We start from the raw sequence: 21,441 nt of genomic DNA, 5'->3' as shown, positions 1-21,441 counted from the left end.
AACTTCATAGTGTTGAAATATATACATAAAACACAGGAAAATCCTGTTTTGGATTGCACTGGGCCTTTAATCAAGGACAGATAATAGGCCTTTGGTTCTTCTCCACTCAGATATGTTTAAACATGCAGGGGACTTTACCTTATAGTGCTCTTCACATTAAATCACCACAGTAAAAGGCCCTTTTGCTGGAGCTGCAGTTTATATTACAGACAAATACACTGCTCCCGTGACTCAATCTTTCTGGGAGAGAGCACAGAGCAATACAGTAGCTAGCTAGTCAGTCGCAGGTCTGCATTGCTCACGCACAGTCCATTTCTTACACTTCACAGTCGCTTGGCAAACTGGTGTATACCACACACGGGCCATCAACTCAAGTGACAAGATCAAGGGAGGTGGGGAGAAAGAAATATATATTTTTGCCATACATACACAAAACTGACGTGCTCATTCAGCAGAGCAGCTATCCACACCTTGCTATTGCTCGGGAAAATCTGATAAACACTGGGGCTCAGAGGGAATAACATTGTAAGAAGTGTTTTGTGACAGTAAAAATGATAACCAGCACTTCAGCCAGACAACATCGGGACTACATCAAATAAACACGGAGTAAGACAGTCTGTATCCGCCTACATCAGAGTAAGACAAAATGTTAGATAAGGATTTTGTCCTTCACAACAAAACACAGGACAAATGTTAAATTGTAATGTATTAATCCAATCAATGAATTACGGTGGAAGATAATGTTTGCCATCACTTTTAACATTGGACAAACACCAGAATTGTGTCCTATATTTCTTCAAACATAAGGAGAATGTAGCGTTAGCCACCACAATTGACATCAATCAAGCGGCATCATGTCCACAGCTTAAGTCATCAAGCTCATTTCTACAGTACAACATCCAAGTGCTGGGCCCTTGAGAGTTATCTGCTCCCTGGTCGTTCACCTGCTCTTTGATCCTCTGGCCCAACGACCAACCTTCTCCTTCTTCTAGCAGCTATCTGCTTATGACACCTGATTTAGGATCCAAGTACTATCACTGACATGTTTGAGTAGGGGCCAGGAGTTTTTCCTGACCACATGAACTCATGTTTTCGTCATCAGGGCATGTGGTCAGGAACAACTCCGGTCCCTAGGTGCCCTCGTGTGTGGGTGTGGTGTCCTGAGGGATTGGCTGGGCACGATGTCAGCAAAAATATACATTTATGCTCCGTAGGCTATGAATAATAAATACATATTCTTTGTATTCTAATAATGAGTTAAAGAAAGAACAAACCGTGTATATTACAGGATATAAATGTACATTTCCATCTCCTAAGGCAGCGAAACATGAAACTCAGCATGCTTACGCCCACAGAGACTCCGGGGCCTGGGCCTGCCTACTGAAGGGGAAACTGTGCCAATGAATCAACATAACATATCAGTTTATTTGCCATGACGACGAATCAACCATCTGGGACACTGGGCACCAGAAGGCAAAGACTCAGACCATCCCACAAAACATTCATATTACTAATGACACCCAAAATTAGCTAAGTTCTATTCAAGTGATCCCCCCCCAAAAAAACTATCAGCCTACCCACACAGATGCAGAGAAACTCTCTCTCTCTCTCATTAACATACACAACAAACACTCGTTGTAACAGTTGTCTATATGTCGATTTACTGCTTGAAGGCAATCATAAATCTCAGAGCTATGTTACACAAGAGCAGTGATGCAGGTGCGTGCAACCACACACACACACACACACACACACACACACACACACACACACACACACACACACACACACACACACACACACACACACAACACACACACACACACACACACACACACAAACACACACACAAACACACACACACACAAACACAAACACACACACAAACACACACACACAAACACACACACACACAAACACAAACAAACAAACAGAGAGAGACAGCTGTAGGAGTGAATGGGGGGAGGCGTGATGGCGATGGTAAAGTAGTCATTATCAGCTTTCCTCTCACCATGTAGTCAAGCGGGCAACTGAAATCATTCATCATGTCCACTGGAGATCGATGGAGAAGGCGAGAGGGAAAGAAAGAGGGAGCGACAGCTCCAAATAATATGAGGACAGGATGCCAAGGCAACAATAATCACACATCACTTGAAACTCCTGGCTCTGGCCTTTCTAGAGAGCTGTGGTGAAGCACCATGGGTGGACACAGGCTCAATATTTTGTGGCTCTCTGATACAGTGCTCCCCATCAGGCCTTGGTAATTGCGCTCAGGAGAGAGAATCAAAGCCCTCCATTGTGGTCTGCTCAAACCCCTCCATTGTGGTCTGCTCAAACCCCTCCATTGTGGTCTGCTCAAACCCCTCCATTGTGGTCTGCTCAAACCCCTCCATTGTGGTCTGCTCAAACCCCTCCATTGTGATCTGCTCAAACCCCTCCATGGTGCTCTGCTCAAACCCCTCCACGGTGGTCTGCTCAAACCCCTCCACGGTGCTCTGCTCAAACCCCTCCACGGTGCTCTGCTCAAACCCCTCCATGGTGCTCTGCTCAAACCCCTCCACGGTGCTCTGCTCAAACCCCTCCATGGTGGTCTGCTCAAACCCCTCCACGGTGGTCTGCTCAAGTGCACTTCAAAGAGAAACACCTTCAACTCGCCATCTTCCCCCTCACCTCACTGGAGATAACAGAAGATACTTTTTTCCCCCAGACTACTAAACTGCTTTTTAGTGTTCAACGGTTAAATTACGAACACCGTGATTGGTCAGGGCACCTGGGCAAAGCGTGGTGATTGGTTGAAACAGGCCACACTGATGGGAGATTAGTGTAAAGGGGAAGTGAAGTGACAGCCAGTGGGAGTTAATTAGGGGTGGCTGTAGTTTAAACAGGTTTATCTGTGACATCACACTGAGACAGGAGGACAAGGAGCTGAGGATAGAGGGAGGAGGAGGTACGGAGTGAAAGAAGGATAAAAAGAGAAGAGGTGACTAGTCCTAGTAAAAGAGATTCTGAAAGGGGCACATAGGTTATGAATTCTGTGAAATGAAACCAAAAGGAAAATGAAAAGAGAGAAGAGGACAGGGACAGTGAGTTGCAGACTCACTGCAGGGTAGGCTATAGTAATAACGCTAGGAGAGGAGAGGGCTGAGAGATGGGGGGGGGGGGGGGTAGGACCCGTCTTATTTGGGTAGGAGGCTTTCTGTTTCTCCGAAGTGGTGGGAGTAAGGAGAGTCATTAAAAAAGTGTCTAGCTGGCTAAAGTGCACGCACTGGTTGAAAATAGCCTGAATAAAATCTGCATCCGTTTAGTAAGAGTCCATCACACAAGCACTTCTAGTGGATGAGGCTTAAGGGAAGAGAACAGCAAGGGAGGGAGAGAAGGCTGGAGAGTGGGAGAAATGTAGGCATAAATATTAGTAGGCTAATACAGAGAGATAGATTGGGGGAGAGTGAGAGAGATAGAGAGAGAAACAGCAAGATAGAGGGAGGGAGAGAGAGAGGCTCGGCTATTTGACCGGCAGGCTAACTGGACATCACGGCACCACTCTAATACTGCAGGACCAGGCAACAAAGGGTTAACATGGCATGCCTGCAGGATGAATGAGTCCTCCACTACATTACTGCCACACTTAGAGAGACATGATATATATTACATACTGTATTTACCTCATAAATGGATGGGCCTCTACATTAATGCTGTAATGAGTAGGAGGAAGTGAACAGTCCCCAGGGACACAGAGGACACTGACTGAATGATGGGTATTACTGAGAGAACACTATAAATGGACAGAATCAGTATGACTAGTACACACGACTGGCCATAGAAAGGGATGCAGATAGGGAAAAGAGAGGACGAGAGCGGGAGAGTGGAAGTGGAAATGCATGAGAGAGAGATGAGAGAGAGAGAGAGGGTGACACAGGTTGAACGGAAATAAAGAAAAAGTGAGAGTTGGTATGGGGAGCCAGAGAGAGGGAGGTAGTGAGCAAGAGAAAGAGAGAGAAAAATGGAGAGAAAGAGAGTCTGAGAGTAATGTTTCCAATAGTGATTTTACTGTCTATTGAAGCAGAAAGCTCTGAACTTTAGATGAAATATTAATAAAGAGGAAAAAGAAATGGGGAGCAAAATAAAATGATAAAAAGGAGGACAATATTAATCACCTCTATTTTAATTAGGACTTCCTCTGAGGATGAGGAACTTAATTAGCAATAATAAGTATTGGAATTATTGCTAATTACTTAATTGTTTTGTTATCGTCACTATCACTATTACTTTTGTAATTGCAACTGAGCAACGATGCCCAACTAAATTAGTCAAACTTAGTTAAAAATCAAACACCCAATTTATTCTATTCTGGTTAGAGCCAGTTTGCGCTGTTCTGTGAAGGGAGTAGTAAACAGCGTTGTACGAGATGTTCAGTTTCTTGGCAATATCTCGCAGGAAATAGCCTTCATTTCTCAGAACAAGAATAGACTGACGAGTTTCAGAAGAAAGTTCTTTTTTTCTGGCCTTGTGAGCTTGTAATCGAACCCACAAATGCTGATGCTCCAGATACTCAACAAGTCTAAAGAAGGCCCGTTTTATTGCTTTTTTAATCAGAACAACCGTTTTCAGCTGTGCTAACATAATTGCAAAAGGGTTTTCTAATGATCAATTAGCCTTTTAAAATGCTAAACTTGGATTAACTAACACAACGTGCCATTGGAACACAGGAGTGATGGTTGCTGATAATGGGCCTCTGTACGCCTATGTAGATATTCCATAAAAAATCTGCCGTTTCCAGTTCCAAAAGTCATTTACAACATTAACAATGTCTACACTGTGTTTCTGATCAATTTGATGTTATTTTAATGGACCAAAAAAAAAACAAGGATATTTATAAGTGACCCCACACTTCTGAACGGCAGTGTATATATTTTTTATATAAAAACCTTTATTTAACTAGGCAAGTCAGTTAAGAACAAATTCTTATTTACAATGACGGTCTAACCCGGTCAACACAGGGCCAATTGTACGGCGCCTTACGGGACTCCCAATCACGGCCGGATGTGATGCAGCCTGGATTCGAACCAGGGACTGTAGTGACGTCTCTTGCACGGAGATGCAGTGCCTTAGACCGCTGCTCCACTCGGGAGCCATAAAAAAAATAGCTATATAAATACACTCCAACTTCGGAATGAAATGTTGCCTATTCACATTTCATATGTTGCCTGACAACAATATTTTATATTTTATGTTAATAAATACATGCTGTGTTAATTTTGGCCACAAAGAATTGCCACAAAGAATTGTTAGCTAGCTACCCACGAAGAATGGACATTATATTGCATATAACAAGTTTTAGGTCATTTTTGCCTGTTTAACTAGCTCTCTAGCTAGATTATTACAATTCACATATCTAGCTGATAATTATGAAGTAAAACGTTTGGTTTGTGTATATCTTGGTTTGTCTCTATTGTTGCCATTGTCCTGGCTGGAAGAAGGTTCAGTGAATGGGGAAGTGAAGCGTGAGGTAATACAGTAATACAACAAATGTATTGTTTTATGCATTCTCCACACTCGTCCTCGCAAGAACGTACTCAAGAGAACGTGGACGGAGAATGCAGTCAGAGCATGAGAGTGTGGAGCACGGTAGTATGCATATTGAGAAACACCTGAGTGTACAAAACATTAACAGACTGATCAGGTGAATCCAGGTGAAAGGTACTATGATCCCTTATTGATGTCACTTAAATCCACTTCAATCAGTGTAGATGAAGGGAAGGAGACAGGGTAAAGAAGGACTTTTAAGCCTTGAGACAATTGAGACATGGATTGTGTATGTGTGCCATTCAGAGGGTGAATGGGCAAGACAAAAGATTGAAGTGCCTTTGAACGGGTTATGGTAGTAGGTGCCAGGCGCACCGTTTGTGCCAAGAAATTAAACGTTGCTTGATTTTTCACACAACAGTTTCCCATGTGTATCAAGAATGGTCCACCACCCGAAGGACATCCTGCCAACTTGACACAACTGTGGGAAGCATTGGAGTCAACATGGGCCAGCATCCCTGTGGAATGCTTTCGACACCTTGTTGAGTTCATGCCCCGACGAACTGAGGCTGTTCTGAGGGCAAAAGGGGTACAACTCAATATTAGGAAGGTGTTCTTAATGTTTTGTACACTCAGTGTAGTTGTGTTCAGTAGAGTGCAGACTAGATTATGAAGGGCAGAGAGAGGGCGATCTCATATTCTGATGAGCTCTGTGAGTTCTTCAAGGCCTTGGAGGAAGAGTCAAAGAGTCAAAGGTCAAATACAGGGTCAAGTTACAATTGTTTCCTCACATTTTCCTGCCATGACCTAGACCTTCTCTCCTCTCTACTGGCTTCTTCTTGGCCTTAGAGGCAGTGTTCATCATAGCCTGTCCAATGTATGTGCTTTAGTCAACTGACGAGTGTCAGAGTTGGCACATACAGATCTGGCATGGCTATAGTGTTCCAGGCCTTCTCTCCTCTCCTAAGCGACTGCGTAGCAACTGAGGTCAGCTCCCCTGCCCACATATCCAATCCTAACAGTCTAATGGCTGTGTTTATTCACCAATAACTACTTCACATCATCACTCATCTTTGACCCACTGAAACAGCTGGACGGGAGCCACTCAAACCGAAGGCATTGAGAGCCACAGCAGAACAGCCTTCATTTGCCGATTAATTTGCTAGCTTCATATTTGACTGTATAATCTACTGTATACACTTTGAAGTGGTGAGCATTTGTTTAACAACGCAAGCATTCGAGGGGGACGTTGATGTGGATTCATGCACTATGTATTACCAGCATAAATGTGGAAGCAGGGTTCCAGCCAAGCTCATACATAAGAAATGAGAGAGGACAGACTGAGGCGATTTCACCTCTACTACCGTTGTCGCTGGCAGAAGGTTTTCTTTGACATCACTGGCACATTTCCACGTCTTCCTATTTGAGCAGCAGACCCCAGGGAAGCGCTCGGTTGGACATAGACCGCAGGGAACGTCTTTGGTTGGACATGGTCAGGCAGCCACTCAAACCCCCTGCTGAAACCCCACAGAGGCAAGAGTGGCAAATGCAAAAGTTCCGCCAACTACACATGTCCCCTTGGGGTGTTCCATTTTTCGAGTTAGGTTCTATTTTAACCCTACCTCCTCCTCCACCACCACCACCACCCACTCCTCTCTAACTCTACCCCCTGCCAGTGACAGTGCCCACGTGAGCCAGCCAGCAGCATCCCCACACGAGACGTGGATGGGTAAGCCCCCCCGTGGCTTTCACAGTCCAGCAGCTACATTCATATGTGCCGACAGAGACCGACAGAGAGAGAGAGAAAGAGAGAGAGAGAGAGAGAGAAAGCCCTGCCGCGAACATTCCCATTAGCATGGAAATCACTTCTCTCTCCTTTTCCGCTCTGCCTTCCGTCCACTGATGGCTCGGCACAAAAAGAATGGCTTTAACTCCTTGTATTCTGCGTGAGGGCACACTGCCACGTTAGATGACAAGGAAGGCAAAAAAAAAAAAACGGATGCCATTTTCTTTCAGCTCGTGCTCTCGAAGATGGATAGACACGGAGGTGCTTCTTGATGGATTTCATTTCAACACTGGTGACGAGACAACGATGATGGCCCAAGGTTGTTCCTCCTGAAAACTAGTACAAATGGCTGCTGCTGGCTTTAATGATGTTTCAAACTCTCCCCTCTTGCGATTAATTCGTATTTTCAAGAAGTCTTGGACGTCTCAGAATGTACTCGTGGGCTTCCATAGCCACAGTGGCATGTATGCCTATTCTACCTTGTGTTGTAGCGATTACATTGTGAGATGAATATCTCCCCACAGGCTCTTTTGCTGCATGGGGTCTGTGAAGGAAAAAGCTAATCTAGGAGACTGCTGTTAGTGTATTCCTCTAAGGGACTGGAGCTGGATTGCTGTTGCTCTAACCAGTACCCCAGTCTGAGTGTTCACCGCCCAGGCCTATAATCACAATAAACAGCCTGTACCCAGGAGGCAGTGGTGCTTGCGACCCTACCGACACCACGTCTCCCTCCCTCACAACCCTGTGGGCATAACCACGAAGGAAGGGTAGTGCAGGCAGGCATTGCCCAAGAGGAGCATATCCAGGCAGCACCATACCACACCACAAACTCTGGGGCAATGCCATCCCGGGCCTAATTGTGCGTTGTGATACGATGGAGCGATTTTAGGGACGTTTTCATGGCCCACTGTTAACTATAGCACCCAGAGGGCTTCTCTATCAGAGGGAAGCCCTGTGTGTATACTCTGTGTGTGTGTGTGTGTGTGTGTGTGTGTGTGTGTGTGTGTGTGTGTGTGTGTGTGTGTGTGTGTGTGTGTGTGTGTGTGTGTGTGTGTGTGTGTGTGTGTGTGTGCGCATGCGTGCATGCTTATTTGCATTCTCTCAGCCGACCCAATCAGCTGTATCAGTCCATAAATCATCCTCCCAGGACATACAGTACAGCAGGCAGCCAAGTCTCCATGGTCACATGACAAGGCCCATCCACGCTTCAAAGCCCCAGAGCCCTGCAGCCTAGCCCTGAACCAGAGATAGGACTAGCGACGTTTCAATGCACTGTTTCCACAAGCAGAATGAGATGAAATGATTACGGCTCACATGATTGCAGCTGTCCTTATGGCTGGGACGAGGCAGTTCATGGCTTAACTCTTATTCCCCTCCTTCTCTCCTCTTCCCATCCTTCCCCCCCATCCCTCCTTCACGCTCAGTGAACTTGCACTCCGGACTCATTTTCATGCATTCAAACGAGCATCTCATGCACAGGGGAAACCAGTGATAACTAAAGTCTTAGTGTGGGAGGCGCCCACTGGGAAAAACGCATTGAGAAGCGGAAAGTGGGTGGTCACATTGGAAAGACGCAGAGATGGTAAGCAGTCGGACACATTGGGAAAATGAAGATGGGCGTTGTGTGACGCAGAAGAATATGGGAAGAGGGTAGTCACATAGAAAAGGATGCACATCTCCTCAGATCATTACGGCTTCCTAAACATACATTAATCAGCTTCTTTAGCTCAGATGACATATTCAATGCCATAAGACATGGCGTGCTCAAGCGTATGATGAGGCGGTCGAATCACAAATGCCTTTTCAATGTCATATTGAGCAAAACATTAGATGCAGTGTTGCATAGAGCATAGAGTTGCTACTTGCTATTGTATAGCACTGATGGGATGGAAATGTTACCAATGGTTACCACTACCACTCTAGTCAATAATGGAGTTGCTATATGTGATGTTTAATGATGTGGATACATTTTGTCTGTGCTTACTGACCATATGACTAAATGACAGTTCCCTGAATATGGTGTTTGACATAGCAGCACTCAAAACTCAAGAGTGGCTCCCAATGCAGTACTAGTGTTATACACACGATCTCTGTGGTCAGACATTTTACAGGACTGTACGAACAAGCCATAAGCGTTACTGAAACCATTCTGGAGCATTCTGTGGTCCTCATCAAGCTTGGGTACTAAATTTAATTTACAGTGTGATAGGAGAATAACTGTTGGTTAATAAATGCAGTATTATGGTCTGACTGGAGTGTACTGTGAAGGATTTTAAGGACAGAGGGGAGACATCCCGCATGGACACTTCTGTTTAACAATCAGAGAGAGTGATTGGCTCTCTGTGGTGCTCTAAAACAGGCACAGATGGGGAGTGTGAAAGGACAGTGTGAAGGGGGTGACTGGGGACAGCGGGAGTGTGTAGGAGAGCGACAAAGGGAGAGATAGTGGGGGGATTAATGGAGAGAGAGAGAGGGGGAGATGGAGAGATGCAGAAAGGGAAGGATTGGGTAGAGGCAGTGAAAGGGAGAGAGAGAAGAAAAGAGAGAGACAGAAAGCAGGAGGTGGGGTTGGCCATGAAGTAAGATGACAAAGCTTGTCACCTTTCGCTTTCCCTGTCTCCTCTCAGCTTGACAAATTGCCAAACATCCGTGTGTGATGCACCGTGTTAAAGTAAACAGCCGATTCAATACATGTAGATATTCTTCTTTAATGATTTACACAATAAAAATATTCTAGCCAGTGAATCATATTTTAGATAAAGGGTGTGTGCACATGAATGTGTCAAGAGGAGAAAGAAGGGAGATCAAGACAGAGCAAGACAGATGTTATACTTAACGTTATAGGGCCTTTTTACTGAACAATGTGTTTTGTGTTGGCTTTTCATGTACTTTGTAATTGATGTGTATATAGAGTGCATCAATCTACACACAAAACCCCATAATGACAAAGCAAAAACAGGTTTTAGAAATTTTTGCAAATCTATTGGAAATAAAAAACTGAAATACCTCATTTACATAAGTACTCATACACTTCGCTATGAGACTCAACATTTTGCTCAGGTACATCCTGTTTCCATTGGTCATCCTTGAGATGTATCTACAACTTGATTGGAGTCCCCCTGTGAGAAATTATATTGATTGGACATGATTTGGAAAGGCACACACCTGTCCAAATAAGGTCCCACAGTTGACAGTGCATGTCAGAGCAAAAACCAAGCCATGAGGTCGAAGGAATTGTCTGTAGAGCTCCGTGACAGGATTATGTCAAGGCACAGATCTGGGGAAGGGTACCTTAAAAATGTATGCAGCATTGAATGTCCCCAAGAACACAGTGGCTCTTCCTAGAGCTGGCCACCAAACTGAGCAATCGGGGGAGAAGGGCCTTGGTCAGGGAGGTGACCAAATACAGATGGTCACAATGACAGAGCTCCAGAGTTTCTCTGTGGAGATGGGAGAACGTTACAGAAGGACAACCATCTCTGCAGCACTCTACCAATCAGGCCTTTATCGTAGAGTGGCCAGACGGAAGCCACTCCTCAGTAAAAGGCACATGACAGCCCGCTTGGAGTTTGCCAAAAGGCACCTAAAAGACTCTCAGACCATGAGAAACAAGATTGTCTGGTCTGATGAAACCAAGATTGAACTCTTCGGCCTGAATGCCAAGCGTCACGTCTGGAGGAAACCTGGCACCATCCTTACAGTGAAGCATGGTGGTGGCAGCATCATTTCTGTAGGTATGTTTTTTTAAGCGGCAGGGACTGGGAGACTAGTCAGGATCGAGGGAAAGATGAACAGAACAAATTACAGAGAGATCCTCAATGACAACCTGCCCCAGAGCGCTAAGGACCTCAGACTGGGTCGAAGGTTCACCTTCCAACAGGACAACGACCCTAAGCACACAACCAGGACAACGCAGGAGTGGCTTCAGGACAGAACTCGGACTTGAACCCGATTGCAAAGGCTAGCTTTTTCAAAACGTTTTGGGACACTGTAAAGTCCATGGAGAATAAGAGCACCTTCTCTCAGCTGCCCACTGCTAGGAAACACTGTCACCACCGATAAATCCACGATAATCGAGAATTTCAACAAGCATTTCTCTACGGCTGGCCACGCTTTCCACCTGGCCACGCTTTCTACCCCAACTCAGGCCAACAGCTCTGCACCCCCGCAGCAAACGATATCATAACCACCATCGATAAAAAACAGTACTGTGCAGCCGTCTTCATCGACCTGGCCAAGGCTTTCGACTCTGTCAATAACCGTATTCTTATCGGCAGACTCAACAGCCTTGGTTTCACTAATGACTGCCTCGCCTGGCTCACAAACTACTTCTCAGATAGAGTTCAGTGTGTCAAATAGGAGGGCCTGTTGTCCGGAACCTCTGGCAGTCTCTATGGGGGTGCCACAGGGTTCAATTCTCGGGCTGACTCTTTTCTCTGTATATATCAATGATGTCATTCTTGCTGCGGGTGATTCTTTGATCCACCTCTACGCAGACGACACCTTTCTGTATACATCTGGCCCTTCTTTGGACACTGTGTTAACACACCTCAAAACGAGCTTCAATGCCATACAACACTCCTTTCGTGGCCTCCAACTGCTCTTAAACGCTAGTAAAACTAAATGCATGCTCTTCAACCGATCGCTGCCCGCACTCGCTCGCCTAGCATCACTACTCTGGACGGTTCTGACTTAGAATATGTGGACAACTATAAATACCTAGGTGTCTGGCTAGACTGTAAACTCTCCTTCCAGACTCATATTAAGCATCTCCAATCCAAAATTAAATCTAGAATCAGATTCCTATTTCGCAACCAAGCCTCCTTCACTCATGCTGCCAAACATACCCTCGTAAAACTGACTATCCTATCGAACCTTGACTTTGGCGATGTCATTTACAAAATAGCCTCCAACACTACTCAGCAAACTGGATGCAGTCTATCACAGTGCCATCCGTTTTGTCACCAAAGCCCCATATACTACCCACCATTGCGACCTGTATGCTCTCGTTGGCTGGTCCTCGCTACATATTCGTCACCAAACCCACTGGCTCCAGGTCATCTATAAGTTCTTGCTCGGTAAAGCTCCGCCTTATCTCAGCTCACTGGTCACCATAGCAACACCCACCCGTAGCACCCGCTCCAGCAGGTATATTTCACTGGTCATCCCCAAAGCCAACACCTCCTTTGGCCGCCTTTCCTTCCAGTTCTCTGCTGCCAATGACTGGAACGAATTGCAAAGATCACTGAAGTTGGAGACTTATATCTCCCTCACTAACTTCAAGCATCGGCTGTCAGAGCTGCTTACCGATCGCTGCAGCTGTACACAGCACATCTGTAAATAGTCCATCCAACCAACTACCTACCTCATCCCCATATTTGTTTTATGTTTTCTTCTTCTCTTTTCCACACCGGTATTTCTACTTGCACATCCTCATCTGCACATATATCACTCCAGTGTTAACTGAATTGTAATTAATTCGCCACTATGGCCTATTTATTGCCTTACTTCCTTACTTCATTTTCACACACTGTATACAGATTTTCTATTGTGTTATTGACTGTACATTTGTTGATCCCATGTGTAACTCTGTGTTGTTGTTTTTGTCGCAATGCTTTGCTTTATCTTGGCCAGGTCGCAGTTGGAAATGAGAACTTGTTCTCAACTGGCCTACCTGGTTAAATAAAGGTGAAATAAATAAAAAAATCTAAAAAATTGAACGTCTCTTGAGAGACTTGAAAATAGCTGTGCAGCAAAGCTCCCCATCCAACCTGACAGAGCTTGAGAGGATCTGCAAAGAGGAATGGGAGAAACTCCCCAAATACAGGTGTGCCAAGCTTGTAGCGCCATACCCAAGAAGACTTGAGGCTGTAATCGGTGCCAAAAATGCTTTATCAAAGTACTGAGTAAATGGTCTGAATGCTTATGTAAATGTGATATTTCAGTTCTTTATTTTTTTGAATTTTTTTATGGGATATTGTGTGTAGATTGATGAGGGGAAAATCAATTTAATAAATAGAATAAGGCTGTAACGTAACAAAATGTGGAAAAAGTCAAGGGGTCTGAATACTTTCCGAATGCAAATTATAAACGCCACATGTAAAGTGTTGGTTCCATGTTTCATGATCTGAAATAAATATCCTAGTAATTTTCCATATGCACAAAAAGCTTATTTTTCTAAACTTTTACGCACAAATGTGTTTACATCTCTGTTAGTAAGCATAATCCATCCACCTGACAGGTGTGGCATACCAAGAAGCTGATTAAACAGAATGATCATTACACAGGGGACAATAAAAGGCCACTGTAAAATGTGCAGTTTTGTCACCACAACACAATGCCACAGATGTCTCGTGTTTTGAGGGAGCGTGCAATTGGCTTGCTGGCTGCAGGAATGTCCACCAGAGCTGTTGCTTGAGAATTGAATGTTGATTTCTCTACCATAAGCCGCCTCCAACATCGTTTTAGAGAATTTGGCACTACGTCCAACCGGCCTCGTTTATGGCGTCATGTGGGCGAGCAGTTTGATGATGTCAACGTTGGGAACAGAGAGCCCCATGGTGGCGGTGGGGTTATTGTATGGGCAGGCATAAGCTACGGACAACGAACACAATTGCATTTTATCGATGTCAATTTGAATGCACAGAGATACTGTGACGAGATCCTGAGGTCCATTGTCGTCCATTCATCTGCCGCCATTACCTCATGGTTCAACATGATGATGCACGGCAACATGTTGCAAGGACCTGTACACAATTCCTGGAAGCTGAAAATGCCCCAGTTCTTCCATGGCCTTCATACTCAGCAGACATGTCACCCATTGAGCATGTTTGGGATGCTCTGGATCAACGTGTACAACAGCGTGTTCAAGTTCCCGCCAAAATCCAGCAACTTCGCAAAGCCATTGAAGGAGGAGTGGGACAACATTCCACAGGCCACAATCAACAGCCTGATCAACGCTATGCAAAGGAGATGTGTCGCACTGCACGAGGCAAATGGTGGTCACACTAGATACAGAATGATTTTCTGACTCCCTGCTTAAATAAAGGTTAACACACACACACACACACACACACACACACACACACACACACACACACACACACACACACACACACACACACACACACACACACACACACACACACACACACACACACACACACACACACACACAGAGTTAAGCTATTATGCATTGCCAGTCTCACTCCCCTGCGACTTCATCACTTCACCCACTCATGCTTCTATGTTATTTCTCCTCTTCTTTTTCTCTCACTCATTTCTTCAGAGGACAACTACCGTGATTACCATCCCACCTCCCTCCGCTCCATTCTTTCACTCCCTTTTTCACACACTGTGGGTATTTCTCTCCTTCTGGCAGTCTTTATGTGTCCTGTTCCAATCTTTCTTTCACCTCCTCCCTCTTTCTGTTCTGCCTGTTCCCTCATTCCTTTTAATAATCCAGTCCCACATGCTGGTCTTTATGTCTTTCTTTCCCTTGGGAGGCCTCTCTTTTTCTCTTTCTCCCCCTCTGTGGGTCTATTCTCCTTATCTCTCGATAAGGAGAATAGACCCACAGAGGGGGAGAATTTCGAGATTCTCGAGCGGTATCGATTCTCGAGAGACATTACAATGTAAACTTGCCTATTTCTCAAGTCTGGAATGCTACCTCCGGAGGTCACGCACGACTCTTGCCCGATAGTTGCCCCGAAGTAAGCAGGGCAATGTAAACAGAATTGTTTCCTTGAGCTCAGAATTCATACAGTAAAAATACTAATAGCAGAGCAATATTTTTTAAACAGCTGTCACGTCCTGACCATAGAGAGCTCTTATTTTCTATGGTAGAGTAGGTCAGGTCGTGACTGGGGTTATCTAGTTTATTTAGTTCTATGTTGTTTGGTTCTAGTTTCTTTTTTCTATGTTGGGGTTTTTGTATGATCCCCAATTAGAGGCAGCTGGTCATCGTTGTCTCTAATTGGGGATCATATTTAAGTAGTTGTTTTTCCCACCTGTGTTTGTGGGAGATTATTTTGAGTTAGTGCATGTAGCAACTCTGTCGTCACGGTTTGTGGTTTGTTTATAGTTTATTGTTTGTCTTGCAAAGTTTCACATTAAAATAAAAGATATGGAACGATACCCACGCTGCGCCTTGGTCTCCTTCCTACGACGAACGTGACAACAGCTGGACTTTTTCATGATATTTGAAACTTGTTTTATTGAGTTTTCACCTGAAATTGCAGCAACAGCTTAGTTACTTTCTGAAATTATCACAGTAGTTTTAAGAAAGGAAAGGTCAACAACATTCCCCCCCATTTTCACATATATTGATGTTGGGGTGATGCTAGAATTTATGAATATGAAGTAGAAAAATTGTGAATGTTTGTCAATGACAATATTCTCTATTTCTTTGTCTTTCTGTACCCCCCTCTTTCTTCTCTCTCCTTCTTCCTCTCTCATTCTCCCTCTCTCTCTGTCTCTATTTCTCTCTCTTTCACCATCCCACCATCTCTCTAACTCTTCCCCAGTCTCATTTTCTCAGTAACTGGCACCCTTTTGGGGGAAATAAATTAGCAATATTTATGATGAAATCCCTCTCTGTATCGCTCTCTCTCTTCTCGTTGTCACATAAAAAAAGACACTGATCTTATCAGGCCTACCCTATGTAGTCATCCGTCAGACAATCTACCTATCCATCCATCACCTTGGCACAGGCTGTGTCTCTAGTCCCCTTGGCAGCCAAGGCTTTTAAAAGTGCATAAAACTCCAGAGTGGACACGGAGCACCTGAGTCCGCATGTGTAACACCCTAATAGCCAACTGCCACTGAGCTATGAATCAATGTTCCAACCTGGCTAAGAAGAAACCCACGTATGGCTCCTAGAACATTGTAGAGGTGTACGTCACAAGGTGGATCTCCACATGTTGCTGGGCTCACAAGCTCTACAGGTAGTCAGGTTCCTGCATTAAGACATACCCTGACAGCTTTCAAAGCTGTCATACGGCACAGTACTGCTTGGCTCCTTGAAGAAAGTCATGAATGGTGGGATTGGAGGCAAAACCCAGGATGCTTTCAAAAGTCTTGTGACGTTAAAGAAGCATTTAGTGTTGCGACCCGCAAACCATCCCTTTACAACTTGTTAGGGACTATAATAATATTCACAAACACCTGGTTTAATCCCTCTTATTTAATCCTCCGTCGCTAGTAAACGCCATGTGAAATTCAGTAAGTAGCACTGAATTTGGGAGAAAGGAGCTGGATTGTGGGTGTCTTTTAATTCCTGGTATGTAATTGAGCAGAGCGGCTGGGAGGCAGGCTTTGATGGCGTTCTAACCCCCTCCTGTCACACACTGCAGCAGCAGGGGCACTAAAAGCCCTGGACAGGCTGGAGGAATAAGGCTGGTTAAAAGGCAGCATTTCTCCCTGGGTTCCCCTTTTCTCCCCCTCCCAGAACCCTGCCCACTGCCACAATCTTACTGGGGTCACCAGAACTGCCCCCAGGTTGGAAAAATTGGCTTTCTAGCTCAGAATTGATCGATGCGTGAAGTATACCTGTTAAAGTGTGTGTGGGAGGGACAGGTGTGTGTGTTTGTGTGCATGTGTGCGCGTGCGCACGCGCACGTGTGTGTGTGTGTGTGTGTGTGTGTGTGTGTGTGTGTGTGTGTGTGTGTGTGTGTGTGTGTGTGTGTGTGTGTGTGTGTGTATTTGTGCATGTACTGGAGTAAGTTCAGCATGTGTGCATGTGATATGTGTGTGTGTGTCACTTACTCTGTGTGAAGCGAGGGGGGTTGTCGTTGACATCACTCAGCCTCACGGTAACAGTGGTGGTCCCTGAGAGACCTCCCAGATGGCCCCCCATGTCCTTGGCCTGCAGAACAACCAGGTACCGGTCCTGGGTTTCCCTGTCCATATCAGGCACCGCTGTGCGCAGTATACCTGGGAAAAACACACACACCAAAGACAAAAAGAGTTCAAGATCAATCATTTCCACCATGCAGAATGACCTGATTCTGCTTCACACGATTGGTTGAACAGCGGCTGCCTCTAGCTGTGCACCGCTCACCAACGCAGCCAAACCAGGAGCCAAGGTAGCTAAATCACCTTGAAATATGGATACTCTTTTGAAGCTAGTGAAAATATGAGCCTTTGCTGAGGTACTGTATGTAGGGAATTAACAAGACGCCATCTGAGCAAATGTGACGTGGCTCTGGGGTGTGCGAGTTACCGAAATTACAGGCTAAGAACGGACAGAGAGATAGGCCCATATTTTCATTTTATCATTTTCTCCAACACCAAATCAGTGTGTCTTGTTTGCAACGAAACTTTTCCTGTTTGCAAATAATAAAATCTGAGACGTCATTAGGAATCTGAGCATGGTACATTCTGAGTAGGACTACCGACGCAGAAGAATGCAAGCTTTAACTGCCGGCTACTCTTCTTAAGTGGCTTAACCCAACGAGAGGTCACGAGTGTTTCCCTAAAAGCTGTCTGGGTTTAAATATCTTCTATTGTACAGACAGTGAATAGCTTAATCAATCAGAGTGACAGAATTAGACTACTTCCCAAGTAAAGCCTTTCATTTTTTTCTCTTTGGTTATAGAGGTTGTAGCTCAGCCTCTGAATGTCAAATAAACGAAACAATGATATCCCCATATAGTATGGATCAGAGTCACGTCTTTCCCGGGTATTTTACAGCTTGTTATTAGCATAAAGAATCGCAGACCATTTATAAATGTTTTCTTCAAAAATCTTAAGCTGACAAGGGGTAGGCCTGTGCCTTTTGCCATTTTATTTAATAAAAAGGGAGGGAGGCCTATGGCAGGGATCATCCCCCCCAAAATAATTGAGCGGATAGTCAGGGGGCCGTAACATAATTACAAATAATTTGTAGACTGGAAATTGATCACAAGAAGCCCAAACATATATAATATTTGACAAAATAATAATAATTTCAAACCTTGCTTACATTTGTACACAATCACATATACAGTGCCTTCAGAAAGTATTCGTACCCCTTGACTTATTCCACATTTTGTTGTTACAGCCTGAATTCAAAATGGTAAAAAAAAAAGATGTCTCACCCATCTACACAGAATACCCCATAGCGACAAAGTGAAAACATGCTTTTAGACATTTTAGCATATTTAAGAAAAATTAAATACAGAAATGTCATTTACATAAGTATTCACACCACTGAGTCAATACAATGTAGAAGCACCTTTGGCAGCAATTAGAGCTGTGAGTCTTCCTGGGTAAATATCTAAGAGATTTCCACACCTGGACTGCGCAACATTTATTATTTTCAAAATTCTTCAAGCTCAGGAACATTCACTGTCTTCTTGGGAAGCAGCTCCAGTGTAGATTTGGCCTTGTGTTTTAGGTTATTATCCTGCTAAAAGGTGAATTCATCTCCCAGTGTCTGTTGGAAAGCAGACTGAACCAGGTTTTCCTCTAGGGTTTGGCCTTTGCTTAACTCCCATCTGTTTCTTTTTTATCCTGAAAAGTCCTTAACGGTTACAAGCATACTCATAACATGATGCAGCCACCCCTTTGCTTGAAAATAGGGAGTGCGGTACTCAGGAATGTGTTGTTTCAGATTTGCCCCAAACATAACACTTTGCATTCAGGACAAAAAGTAAATTTGCTTTGCCACATTTTTTTCAGTATTAATTTAGTGCCTTGTTGCAATCAGGATGCATGTTTTGGAATATTTATATTCTGTACAGGCTTCCTTCTTTTCACTCTGTCAATTAGGTTAGTATTGTGAAGTACCTACAATGTTGTTTATCCATCCTCAGTTTTCTCCTATCACAAACTAACTGTTTTAAAGTCACCATTGGCCTTATGGTGAAATCCCTGAGCAGTTTCCTTCCTCTCCGGCAACTGAGTTAGGAAGGATGCCTATATCTTTGCAGTGACTGGGTGTGTTGATACACCAACCAAAGTGTAATGAATAACTTCACCATCCTCAAAGGGATATCCAATGTCTGTTTTGTTTTTATTTATCTATCAATAGGTGTCCTTCTTTGTGAGGCATTGGAAAACCTTCCTGGTCTTTGTGGTTGAATCGGTGTTTGAAATTCACTACTTGACTGAGGGACCTTACATACAATTGTATGTGGGGGGGTACAGAGATGATGTAGTCATTCAAAAATCATGTTAAACACTATTATTGCACACAGAGTGAGTCCATGCTAATTTTTACTCTTGAACTTATTTAGGCTTGCCATAACAAAGGGATTTAATACTTATTGACTCAAGACATTTCAGCTTTTCATTTATAATTCATTTGTAAAAATGTTGAAAAACCTAATTCCAATTTGACATTTATGGGGTAGGCCAGTGACAAGTCAAGGGATGTGAATACTTTCTGAAGGCACTGTATCTCTCTCTATTATGCGTGGGAATACTTTGGAACAGATTTCCAAAATTAAAATCACGCGCCGTTGATTTGCTGGTGTTTTTACAGTATTTTATGTTCAACAATAAAAAAAATAATAGTATGCTCAGAAAAGTTGGGGGGCCCCCCACAAAAAAACAATTATTTAAAAAATGTGCTGCCCGCTAGTTGGGGAACCCTGGCCTATGGCATACCCTCTCAATTCGAGTTTTGTTTTTAACTTAAAAACCCTTCACTGACACGTAGGTAGGCTATTTAAAAAGTGCATGGTGGAGGAATTGACTGACAAATCTATGGATATAGCAGCCTAAAGCCTAATTTTGTCTGTCAAACAGGTAGGCCTACCTCTTTTTTCTTAATTTGGAAGAAATATGCTCCAACGCAAAGTTCTCTTGTTGTTAGTAAAGTCTAATTAAAATTAAGACTGTTGAAATGAATTATGCCTACTCGAATTTGCTTACTTTTAGCACCATGAGCCGTTAATTTTCAATTGATTGTGCTGTGGCTGCTGCTTCAAGTTTCAGCACCACGATGTAAGTTACTCAAATCTGGCTTATTGTGAGGTCAATAACGCTGATAAATACATCACGGGCAAGAAACATATTGTTTTCAATAAAACCAATTACAGTAACATGTTATCAAAGTTGACCTCCGGTCCTCCTCATCTTCCTGCTCTCCTTTTTTTCTATTTTTGTTTCATCAGTCCAGAGGGCAATTCTCCATGTGCAGTTGCAAACCGTAGTCTGGCATTTTTATGGTGGTTTTGGAGCACTGGCTTCTTCCTTGCTGAGCGACCTTTCAGGTTATGTCGATATAGGACTCGTTTTTCTGTGGATATTGATACTTTTATGCCTGTATCCTGTATTGCTGTTGTTCTGGGATTGATTTGCACTTCTCGCACCAACGTACGTTCATCTCTAGGAGACAGAACGTGTCTCCTTCCTGAGTGGTATGACGGCTGCATGGTCCCATGGTGTTTATACTTGCGTACTATTGTTTGTACAGATGAATGTGGTACCTTCAGGCGCTTGGAAATTGTTCCCAAGGAAGAACCAGAGTTGTGGAGGTCTGCAATTTTTTTATGAGGTCTTGGCTGATTTCTTTTGATTTTCCCATGATGACGAGCAAAGACGCACTGAGTTTAAAGGTAGGCCTTGAAATACATCCACAGGTACGCCTCCAATTGACTCAAATTATGTCAATTAGCCTATCAGAAGCTTCTAAAGCCATGACATCATTTTCTGGAATTTTCCAAGCTGTTTAAAGGCACAGTCAACTTAGTGTATGTAAACTGCTGACCCACTGGAATTGTGATACAGTGAATAATAAGTGAAATAATCTGTCTGTAAAAAATTGTTGGAAAAATGAATTGTGTCATGCACAAAGTAGATGTCCTAACCGACTTGCCAAAACTATAGTTTGCTAACAAGAAAATTGTGGAGTGATTGAAAAACGGGTTTTAATGACTTCAACCTAAGTGTATGCAAACTTCCGACTTGAACTGTATATCTACATTAAAAAAAGTTGATAAAACATTTTATAAAAAAATAAAAAATATTTTAACGGTTTTGGCTTTATTTTATTTCCATGACGGTCTTCATCCATAACCGCCAATGTCACGGATATCCAATTACTGTCACAGCCATAAGCATGACCCTCCCACATTTTCCTCCACCCATTCTGTACATTCCAATCCATCCCTAATGGATGATAGTTGTAGTTAACACACTGGGCA

The 21,441-nt window shown here is 43.8% G+C and overlaps 1 protein-coding gene across 1 annotated transcript in view; it reads right to left on the bottom strand.

Annotated features, from left to right (window-relative positions):
• The window catches only part of LOC106600236 (uncharacterized), a 129,869-nt gene that overhangs the window by 35,393 nt on the left and 73,035 nt on the right, over window positions 1–21,441 (bottom strand). The window contains exon 5 of the mRNA XM_014191562.3: window positions 17,075–17,242. Within this exon, the coding sequence (XP_014047037.3) occupies window positions 17,075–17,242 (168 nt within the window). The remainder of the gene's footprint in view (window positions 1–17,074; window positions 17,243–21,441) is intronic.

This window comes from Salmo salar, chromosome 03 (genome assembly GCF_965601325.2).
Source record: "Salmo salar chromosome 03, fSalSal1, whole genome shotgun sequence".
Classification (NCBI taxonomy): domain Eukaryota; kingdom Metazoa; phylum Chordata; class Actinopteri; order Salmoniformes; family Salmonidae; genus Salmo; species Salmo salar.
The sequence above is the reverse complement of the archived record's forward strand: the minus strand, read 5'-3'. Positions and strand labels throughout refer to the sequence as shown.